The sequence below is a fragment of the Urocitellus parryii genome, chromosome 8, assembly GCF_045843805.1.
Source record: "Urocitellus parryii isolate mUroPar1 chromosome 8, mUroPar1.hap1, whole genome shotgun sequence".
In the NCBI taxonomy this organism is placed as follows: Eukaryota; Metazoa; Chordata; class Mammalia; order Rodentia; family Sciuridae; genus Urocitellus; species Urocitellus parryii.
This window is the reverse complement of record NC_135538.1, coordinates 56,620,377-56,632,097: the sequence shown is the minus strand read 5'-3', so window position 1 is coordinate 56,632,097 and position 11,721 is coordinate 56,620,377. Positions and strand designations below refer to the sequence as shown.

General features: G+C 42.0%; 1 protein-coding gene across 5 annotated transcripts in view; it reads right to left on the bottom strand.

The window, feature by feature from the left end:
- Positions 1-1,240: 1,240 nt before the first annotated feature.
- The window catches only part of Popdc1 (popeye domain cAMP effector 1), a 56,310-nt gene continuing 45,829 nt past the window's right edge, over positions 1,241-11,721 (bottom strand). For all 5 annotated transcript variants that reach the window (XM_077801570.1, XM_026389601.2, XM_026389603.2 and 2 more), the window contains one exon: positions 1,241-5,007. In XM_077801570.1, coding sequence (XP_077657696.1) covers positions 4,883-5,007 — 125 coding nt within the window. In that variant the 3' untranslated portion in view covers positions 1,241-4,882. The remainder of the gene's footprint in view (positions 5,008-11,721) is intronic.

The following is an 11,721-nucleotide window of genomic DNA, read 5'->3' as shown; positions in this document are numbered from 1 at the left end:
AAACCATACTACCTGCTTGTGCTGTTACATTGTTCTAGCTACCAGGGGACCTTGCCCTCTTACATGACCTTACAACATCATGTGTTAACTGTTTAAAAATGCTGGCTCTCTGAGTTATGCATATCTTTGATGTTAACACATTTCAAAATAAAAGATCAAAGAGTTACTTGTTCGTTAAATATTATTCATTTATTCACTAGGGGAAAAATAAACACCTTCCCAAAATAATCTTTGTGTATTAGGAAGCTGTCAAGCTCATAGTGCCATCTTCAGCTTGAAATCTGAATCTTCAGCCAAGACCTCTCCACTGAGTTCCAGACTTGGGTATCCAGCTGCCTACTTGACATCTCTCCACTATTCCAAAGGCCCCTCAAAAACTCAGCATGAGGAAGATACTCAGGCTTTTCACTGAAAGCTGGTCGTCTGCCATGTCACTAGCCAGGAAACGATCAGCAGGAATGTGAGCCAGAAACCCCCTCACATGTCCCTCTCCCTCACTACCACCTCTGTTCCCATAAACCCAGAGCCAAGACCTGTCAATATTACCTGATAGTAGAGTGTATCCATGCCTGTCCATAGACACAAGTGGACACACAGAAACTCTTAGGCCTTAGCACAGACAGGTAAGAGAAGCTATCCCACAATTGGCTCAGCAAGAAGTTCAGGGGCCCAGAACCTGGACATCAGGCTTAGGTGATGTGGATCATTGAGTCACTGGTTGTATAAGATGCATTTGAGTCTAGCCTTGGAGTTGACTGGGGCACGTTTTTCAGGTGCCAGAGACTGGCTCCTGAAGGCCAAGAGGTGGTCTGTCAAGTTTCCATTCCAATACCTCAGAGAGGTCATGGAAGAAAATGTGGGTTTCTCCAAGAGAAGGCTGTTCCCCATTGCCCACCCCAGAACAGATCCAGGGAAAGTTTCTCTGAAACTCCTTCATGTGACTCCTTATATTTTCCGAGTCTTTTGAAACTAGAAGGGAATATCAGATGTGGTGAAATTTTGAAGTCTTCTCAGGTGCTGCATCCAGTCAACACCGTCTCTGCTGCCTCTGGCCTTCTACCTTTCAGGCAGCCAAGATGGCAGACCCACCTTGAAATTGTGACACTGACCCAAGCGCATCACTTTTGTCACTCTGCTCAGACCATCTATCTAAATCAGAGCAATTCCCATAACCTCTGGAGGTAAGTGAATCAAACACTAAACCAGTCATTTGTAAGAGGAGTGAAATAAAAGACATGCACATTTTCTAAGAAATTTATTTGATCGAGTAGCAATATATGAAGACATTTTAAACAATAGGTCTGTATTCAGACATAATGTATTCTTATTATAATGTTATCAATGTCAATGGTACCTAAAAACACTTTGCTATAATGTGTCTGTATAAAGCACTCATAAAATCCTCATGTATTTTAAAACCGTTGTAAGGATAACAGAAAACCCTGCAAATAGTACTTAGACGCAGACTTCTTAAGTTTATGACATACCAGTTACACACAAGGTGTTGGGCTCTGTGGTCAATCATGGCTACGTCAGTGAGAGCTGTCTTTGGAGGAGTAGAATCAGGGCAGTGCATATGCCTCGGCCCCAGTCCCCTCATAACACCCCACTGAATCCTTGCTACTCTGAGTTGAGTAGGTGAGAATTCTAATTGTTCTAGTTGGTAACAATTAGAAAATGAGGTTGGAAAACCAGGGTTGGGAAGGGAAAAGGGAGAGGAAACTGAGGTGTGGCAGGATCAAAGGTTTCTATAAAGTAGCTTAAGAAATGACCAGGGAAATTAAAGGGAGAAGGAAAAAAAAAAAAAAAGCAAATCCTTGGAGCTGCACCCTGGGGTTTGCAAGGAGGAAGAGATCACCTTCCCAAGGGTGGAGGCTGCAGGCCATGTGGTTGGCTGGGAGCTACCACACAGTAGCATGGAATTTTACTGCGGGCACCTGCCTCTTTATCTGGGTGTACTGGGGACACGGCAGTGTGTAGGTTACATCAACTTTCCATAAAGGAACGGCAGTCAAATGACTGTCTTTGGGGCCATAATAGGACTTAAGAGGCAGAAACTGGTAGCTCCTAGCACAAAATGTGACCCATGGTTAAAATGAAACTGAGTGATGAGAGAAATGGAAAAGACTCCAAAACACCAAGGACAGTGACTGAAATACAATCATATAGCACCCATTATTACTAATTTAAGATATTAGATAAACATCATAGAGGATTTATATAGTATCTTTGCTATCTTATTCTTTTTATAAATATAAATTTCTGAGGGATCTCAAAGTATTTTAAATGACAGATTCTAGTATAATTACATTCTAGATTCATACAACTGACTCGATGCTATATTTAAATATAGATTCAGGGTTATATATAGAATAATTTTTTTCAGGCCATTTTCAGAACATTGATCACACAGCTAAGTAAATGCCAAAAACACTGGAAGCATCCTATTGGGGACTTTGGCAGCAAACATGTTTTTATCTATGTATTTCTGTGTTACACAAAGATACAGTTGTTCATTTATATGAATGAATTCAAAGTCATCCATAGGAGGTTTTACACTTGATATTCTTTTCTGTTTTCTTATCTGCTAACTTGCAGTCAAGTCCATATGGGAGGCCTATTCAATGGCTTGCTTAAGGCTCCTTTTCTCCGAGTCTCATTGTCTTCCTTGGCAGTGTGCACTTAAAAATAGTTTCATGTTCCCTATTCAGGCTAAGTGGCTCTTCTATCTTGACATTACAGTCTTATCTAGAGAGCCTCTCTCTCTTTCCACACATACACATCTTAGCAAAACAGTAAATTTTCTTTTCTTTTTATATCATCTACTTTTGGCAGTGTGCTTTAAAAACAGGTTTGTTCCCAGCACTGTAGAAAATAACCTGCAAAACACAACGAGGCTGTTCACTAGAGATGACCTTCTCTGCCACTTGGGGTTAACAAGGTGAGATGAGCCAGTCAGAAGATGGGTCAGGGTAAGAAAACTCCCAAGTTTCCATGGATCCATAGAACATTTAAAATGTAGCTGCAGCAGAATCTAAAATTACTTTGTCCTCAGGGAAGGATGTCATATCTAATTACTCTACAGAATGATTTTGAAAATTAGTGCATTTAGTTTACACATGCGTAAGACTACCTGACCTCACTCCAGTGGTTAAAGGAAAGCAGCGCCCACATGATCACATCATAGTTGCGTGTGTGCGTGTGCGCGAGCGCTCTCAGATCATAAAGAGATGGTTCAGTCTAATAGATGGCTCCAATCTTAAAGCCAAGGCCAAGTACACCATTCACCACGGCTTCATTTCTCCAAAATAAATTCTTAACTTAAAACACTGAAGAGACTGCCATCCTGGTAAAGAGAAGTCGGCCCTTTCACTCTGACATGAATGAGCTAGTATTTGATAAAGGTGTCAGGAGCTAGAGGACACAGCTGGAGCTGTCAGTGTCCTCGAGGAGTGACCTAGCATGTAAATTTAACTCAAGTGAAATATAAAATACCTAGCTTCAAAGAAATGGATGTAGGAAAATGAGGTGGCCCTAGACTGGCTCATTTCCTTTAGTTCTCTAACAGAAGTCACCTCATGGCAAGAGATACTGTTTGGGGCTCGGTTCACCTGAAGCTAATTTCATTTGGAACTTTGCTTAGCTATTTAATGTGATGGGGATGGTTCTAGGAGATGAGAAAAAAATGAGCACGAATGGGACGCAACTAGCATAGCCAATCAACAGGCCTCATTCAACTGAGTGGCCTGGCCATGTGCCACAGACACAATAACCAGACTATTTAAGCAAGTCATTTCCCACCCGCCAAATATAACTGTTGGCTGAAATATGATTCTAGCAGAAAGGTGAGATGTGGAATCAACCCCCCAGAGGCCTTCTAGGTTGTGTGGGCATCCATAGCATGACCTGAGGTGAACCGTGTACCCCACAGCTGCATTCGTAGTCCACAGCTCTGGAACTGAGTATCTGGCCTCTAGAGAACAACATGACACTCCAGAAGCAGACCAAAGAAGGAAGCTGACCTCCACTACCTTATCCTGTGGACCTTGCTCAGCCACTTGACTTCCCTCAGTTCCCTGCAAGTAAAGCATTTCTATATCCAGTGGTTACTTGCACTAGCAAGATGGCTCCAAATTGCAAGGAGCCCGAGTTGAGCTGAATATGATGCTGAGCTCAGAAATGCTTCTGTTATCATTCCAGCTTCAGGTTTCAGACCAATAGATACATGGCATAATATAAGGGCAATGTGAGTTCACTCAGATGAGTTTGGTCATTATGGAGCTATTTACAGTGCTCAAATGAGTAATGTAATCTAGTGAAGGAACACTTCTAGCCTGGGAGAAAAAGAAAACCAGTCGAATTGCATCTTTCTCTAAAATTTCCCATAAAAAAATTCAATTGAGCAAAGCAAACCATTCCCTGCTTTCTAACATGACCTTAGCCTTAATTTCAACTTATATCATTTATTAAAATTATCAAATGGACAACCTATTTTAGATTGCCATGGTAGAGAAAAAAAAAATTCTCCATGAGGAAAGTAAGATGCAACCTGGAAAAATAAGTGAAAAAGCATTTGCATTGGAGTCCTAAGATTTTAACAGTTAAAACAATACTAGGCTGTATCTAGAAAATACTGTGAAAATATCTATCTCAAAATAGAATGAGGTTTAGTACAGAAGGCTCAATAAAACTTAAAAAAGCTGGAGAATAAAAAGGACAGGAAAAATGACTTTTCTATCTTTGACCATTCCTCACTATCCTGCCCTCAGACTGTGCCAGCTTTAGTGCAGTGAAGTAGAATAATCTAAAAGCCATGAAAAAGTGCTGGTATTTTCTCATGATCTCTTCAGGACAGTTTCCACCTGGGTAAGTTGAATTCTGATCAAGGCAGCTGATGAACTTTCAATGTGTTTGGAGACACTGGTTCAAAGACCTCGTCATCATCCTCCACCCCTTCCTCTATGGGCTTCATCTTGGTAGAAGATCGCTGCTGTGGGGAAGACACGTCTGTGGAGAAAACCAGAAAGGAAAACTGCTGAATGCACAACCTGCCCCAATAGTGGTGTGATGTGTCAACCATGAGCCTCCACTTGAAAATAAAACTCTGGAGGAATCAATGGCTACTAGGAGGAGTGCAGTGTCCCTAAATTTAGTATTTCCACAAAACAATGAAGTCAAGAATGAGTCAAAATGGAACAGATGTGGAACAGATTTCCACCACATGTGCTTAATTGATATGAGCTTCTTAAACATAGATAGTGCCTGCCCAAAGGCTATGTAGGACTCAGAATACATTTTCCTACTTTAACGTCATACATGGTGACTGGTATCCAGTATTGGCCCTTGAAAGTTGATTTGACTCCTAATTTCCCTAAAGAATAGTTCTATTCCTAAGCTATGGAATTTAACTCCATCTGTACTATCTCCTAATGTATGTTTCTTGCCACCTCTGGTCCAGCCATTCCCTGGACTGATAAGGGAGGGGAGAGTCAAGCCCTCAGGAAGAAAGACCTTGGGGGAGGGGAGGAAAGTTTCTTGAAAGATAACTACTGACATAAACAATGGAAAATGAGCTCAATTAAAATGGTCCAAGAACAGAATCCTGCCGCAGAGTATAGAATGCAATATTCTCAGGCAAGTTTTTATCCATTTCCACTCCAGAGACATCAAACAACCCACAAGACACAACTTTAATTCACCAGTCTATTCAAATGGCAATGAATACCATCTATGTGACCTTGGGACCACTAAGTGTCTTGATTCCCTAATCTGTGAAACAGGAATAATAAAAAACAGAATCTACTTCAAATGGTGATTATGTGGGTTAAATGACAATATTTGTAAAGCTCTTAGATCATACCTGGGATGTAAATAATCACTTTGTAAATGTCTGTGAGAATATAACATTGATTAATATGGTCCTTGGAGGAAAGTGATTATATAAATAATGAGAATATCTGTCAAAACTCACCACTGCCCATAGAAACATCAATACAGGAAATGGGATTTGTGCTCAGTAGGGGTTTGTGTTTCTGGTCTCAGCTGTCCTGAGTATAGCAAAATTGTCTTTGCCATAGCCATGGTTTCCATCCTATTCCTAGCCTCGAGTTATGATCAAGTTTCATAAAATATTAGCTGATGTTGAATATTTGTGATCAGATAAAACAAACCCTTAAGGCATAAGATGGCATTGCTAAGCCAAATCAATAACACAGAGACATAACTGATGATCCACATACCAGAAACATGCTCCATTTATTTTGTCTGAGGAAGTTGGACTAATTGGTCTATAGTTGTTAAGCCTGTCTGTCAAACCGGAGGTGATAATCTATAGTTATACTGAGGCTGGTATCCACCTTAGAGCCAAAAGGGGATCGGACCCTCTCAGCTACTTCACTTATCATTGCATTGTTTTCAGAAATAAGAAAAAATTAACTTCCTGTTATGTTTTATTTGTGGTGGTGGAGACTGAACCCAGGGCCTTGGGCATAATAGGCAGGCACTTTACCGCTGAGCTATATACCCCCACAACCCCAAGTGAAGACTTCACAAGAACTCTCGGCTTTTCTGGGAAAAAAATTTATTCTGTTCTCACAATATTTTTCTGGGCAAAATAGTCATCGTACTTACTATATAACATTAAAAGGATAAGAAGAGACCACGACTCTAGAGGTGACATCCAGGGCTCTCCAACGTGGGCCTCTTTCCTCCTTCTGGTCTAAGTCCTTGGAAATTTGCTGCTCTCTCAAGCGGCCCCAGGCTTTCCCTCTTTCCTTTCCACCTCTTATCCTTGTCACCAAATTCCTATCCACATATTCCTCAAGACGGGGCTCCTTGACAGGGTTCCTTCATGTGCAATCCCAACTCCCTCTGTGGGGAGCTTCTAGCATCAATTCTGCATCACACTGTGGTAACAGTACTTGCTTCTCTCCTTCCTGGAAAGCCAGTGCCTTGAGGCTGTAGGCTCTTCTCTCCTGCAGTCTCACAGAAGTTCCCCATACAAAGCCAGAGCCATCAGAATTAAGCACACAGTGATGGGGGGAAAATCCCTCCTCTGAAACAACACATGGGGAATTTCACAAGTTGATGCTGAAGATGTGGGAAACACGCATGGCCAACATGTTTAATCTGGGACAGGCCGAGCCCCAAACTGCTGACCTTCGTCATGGCAGGCAGCCCTCAGGTCCTGGAAAAATCTCACTAGGAAACCTCATCCCCCTTCATGCAGAGATTTGAACCCTGAAAATATTTTCTAAGTCTCTTGTTTTTTGAGTCTGAGTGACTATCTAGCCTCACTGCAGTTGAAGGAAATCACTTTCACATAATTAGCTGATTCCACACTTCTTACAGCATGGCCAGAGCTCTGTCTTCTCAAGGAAACATCAATAAGGCTTCATAGTGCCATCACTTGCTAAAACCGTTTCATCGAATCAGCAAAAAGAGTCAGTGAGTGACTGCAAGGTGCTATATTCTGGGTTAAATTGTCCTGGATCAGATCTCCAAAATGGATCAGACCTGGTTTCTGACTCTCTCTTTATTTCTCAGGAACGCAAAATGCTTTTCAGAGCAATTCATCCTCACTGTGTCCACACTATTCTTTCTGTTTTATACTCGGAAGCTAAAGCAAGGAAAACCTGAGGAAGAAAACAGAAGGGTAGCTGCTGTGGATGACTTCATTTCTCATGAGGGGGAGTGAGCTACTCAGACAACTAGAGCCTGGCAAGACTTAATTTCTCTACAAAATTCTGAGAACACTTGATTCACTTTTACTTCAGACCCTGTGGTTGAGTTAGAGTCTACAAACCCTACAAGTCCCAGGCCTCAAGAACTCTGCCTGGATGTGCTTCTCCCACGGTGGCAGATGTGAGGAACAAGGCCTGCCTTGTAACTGACAGAGGCTACCCACTGCCTCTTGGCTGCCTGACCCCTTACTAGGAATCAGAGCCACACAGGGTGCACACTCTTATAGCCATGTCATTCTGGGCCTCATGCATCACTGGGGCCAACTGTGATATTAAGTCAATAAAATAAAGATCACCTGAGTCTGATCTAGAACTCCAGGGCTGTGATGCTAGCAGAAAGGCTGGCTTTGAAGTACAAGGAGCTCAACTGGCACCACTTAGATATGTGCTATTCCCTAACCCTACCAGGAGACCTCCTTGTTCAATGCATAGATCAGGTCATCACTACATGGTTGGAAATGATTTCCTTTCCTCCCTAATAATAGAAAAGCAATTTGGAGTATGAACAACAACAATAACAACAAAATCAGGGAATATCACACTGCAAGGGAACTAGCTTATATTTCATAAGCTGGCCCTTAATGTATTCCTTTTATAAGTGTGCCTGGGTTTTCATTAATTTTATGCACTGAAGCATCATCAGAAATTTGTCCTGAAGGCCCAACCGCCTTACATAAATGCAAGGAGAGAGGAAGAAATGGAGCTTATCATTAGTTAAGTGCCTTTTACATTACTTTTGCCCTTCAAGGACCTTACTAGGATCTCCACAACCTCTGAATAATGCTTTGCTTTTCACTGACTCTAAGTTTTAGAGGGGCAAACAATTCCATATCCATAAATTTTCCAGAAAACTGGTTATTAAATAATTCTTCTATTAAAGTCACTTTTACATTTGGGAGACAGGGATGGTTAACTATATCCTGAAGCATTTGTCATGATCAGGAAGAGATTATAATTATTTTTTTTTATTTTTGCTTTTAGCTAAAACTGTCTTTCAATTTGCTGGACTCTGGCTTTAATTAGCACAGTTTACTCTAAAAGTACATGAAATATACAGTTTCAGACTGAATTGTACTCCACACTTATCAGGTGTGAAACTGTTAAACAGTAATGTCAAGAGCTACTGTTGCTTGGGCCACGTTCCATATTACACCAAGTGGCAAAAAATAACATCTGCCCCATCCTTTCCTGTAGATACCAGCAAGCCGAGAAGGTGCGGCCAGTGGAGCTGCACTGGTCTCCGAGCTGGATGTCACGTGCCCAGTATGTTCAGGTGAGGGAGAAAACTATAGCACCAGCTGCACTCCGGAGGGTCAGAAAGAAAATATCAAAAGCCCAGGCTTTGAGCAAATGTAGAAGACTAACATCTAATTAGTAGTAAAAGCCCTGAATCAAAAAGAAGAAACCTCTGCTGTTCCAGAAGGCAGTGGGTGACGGCACCATGGCACCCATCCGGGTCTCTCCTCAGCAGACCTGTTTGGACAGAGGCTGCTGCCTGCTCCTAGCTGAGGAGGATGGGATCTTACTGTGAGGCACCTATGCATGCCCTCCAGGGTCCTTGCCCACAAGTGCAAACCAGATACAGGCCTCTGTGAAGGCACAGCCTTCCCTGTCTTCCTGAGTTAGGAGCCACAGAAACCTTTTTATACATGAACCAGAGATGGGTGGTGTGTGTGTGTGTGTGTGTGTGTGTGTGTGTGTGTGTGTGAGAGAGAGAGAGAGAGAGAGAGAGAGAGAGAGAGAGAGAGAGAGAGAGAGAGGGGAGAGAGTCTAAACACTGGTACACACAGTAGGAAATACGCAAGAGACATTCTCTTTGTCGTAATTCTGTCCCTTCTAAGCTCATTTCTACTTCAGTGGCCTTGTAATTGCATGAAGGTCTGAGGCCCTCTTCTAGGAAGTAAAAGCAAACATATTTTTTACTCTTAAATCCATAGTGAAAAGTCATGCGTATTCCTGAGGTTTAGTAACCTACCTCAAGTCAGAGCTGCAAATAAGCAGCACGATATGAAGTTTGTCAAATGACTTCTCTTGCTATAAGAAACACTTTTTTTAAAAGGAGCAGTGCTTTTGCGATCTATCTAAATGTAATGTTCTCAGATTACTCTCCCTCTCCCCTGTTCAATTTGATAACATTTTCTTCATTCCTCTCAGAGTGTTATTATTTTTATTATGTTTAACCATCTGGCCAATAGCTTTAGCAAGTAATTAAAAACCTTATAAGGGGTTTAGAATTTTAATTAGGTTATACAATTTTTGATGAAAGGGGATGGGGAAGAATGTAATGACTTCTTAGAATCATCATCCTTTTTCTTGCCTTTGCTTATTTTTATCAGATTTCTTTTTGTGTGTGTGTGGCGGGGGACGGTCTTGTGCATGCTAGGCAAGTGCTCTCCCATTGAGTTAGAGCTTCATCGACTATTTTCTTTTTAATTGAGTTTGAATTGAAGCTTTTTGAACAATAACATTGAAGGGTTACTATTGCCTTTCCTCCCAATTTTCCTTTAAATGGACTCAGCACCAGCACTGAGGAACTCAAGCAAAGTGTACAAAATTAGAGTAGATGGCTGGGCATACTGGTGCACACCTGTAATCTAGCAACTTGGGAGGCGGAGGTGGGAAGATCGAAAGTTCAGGGCTGGCTTCAGCAGAACCATTTCAAAGTAAAATTAAAAAACAGCTGGGGGTATAGCTCAGTGGTAGAGCCCTCCTGAGTTCAGTTCCCAGTACTGCCAAAAGAAGAAAAGGGGGTGGGGAGGCAACTAGCCTGTAGGTAAGTGGCTCCTAGAAACAGGTTTTCTCTGGCCCAAGGGGTCATCCTCAGATCATTTCCTGACCATCAGAGGGGGGTCAAGCTCTCAGTTAGAGAGCATCAGCTGTGAGGGAGCAGCTGTGGTGAAGGGAAGTCCTGCGGCCCCTTCCTGCCATGGGGTCAAGGAGAGGAGGACAAACCCAGGAGGAGAGTGAAGGTAGGCTCCAAGATGGCAGCTCTGCAGCTGCCCAGGGGACCGCCAGTCCAGGGAGAGGCAGGCGGCTGGGAGGCTCTGAGAGGGAGGTCACTGGGGAGAAAGACTCGGAATTGGTGGACTGAGAAAGTGGGGATATAAAGACAGAAAAGCCAAAGAGAAGAAAAAAGGTCTAGAAGAGAAGGAAAAAAGAAGCAGAAAGCAGTATGGAAAGGCACAGTTCAAACAGAGAAGGAACCCCTCAGATACGTTATGAAACGAAGTGGCTTTCAGCAAAAAGAATAAGAAAGAAGCTGGGAGATGGTGGGGACACAGTGGGTAAGACATTTCCTCCCAACGCAAGCAGGGCCACAAAACAACTTCAGGGGAAAGAACAGGGCGTAAGTAGTAAGCAAGCTAGCGTGACGGGTACAAGGTGACAGTAGGAACACATCACTGGGGTTCTATGGCACAGTTGGGCGACTGGAGTTAACAACAATGTGTTGCATATTTCAAAACAGAAGATTTTGAATGTTCTCATCACAAAGAAACAATGAATGTTTAAGGTAAGGCTGTTACCTTGACTTGAGCATCACACAATGTATACATGTGTCAAAAGATCACACGGTACCATAAAAAACGGACAGTCGTGTGTCCATTAAAAATAAAACAAGTTTGAAAAGTATCCAGATTTAAAAAAAAAAAACTGGCATGAGTTTATGTTGTACACAAAAAAAGAATACACTGTACTCAATGTTAGGAATAGTTTCCTTTTACAAAATAAGTCATGACACTGGAACCCAAAAGCAATAAACTTAGGCATAGCCCATTATTTGGTTCTGGGTGAAGCCATAATAATGTCAACTTTTATTTCTTTTAAACTTTGTGAAACAACCCATGCACAAAGCAAGAACAATTTAACTATAGTTATAAAAGAGAACGGTTAACAACCTTGGTAGTTAACAAAAGACCCACAACAGTCTGAAGGTCGAAGTGGAAAAAAATAAAGAAGGGTAGGGCTGCCAGTGCACTTA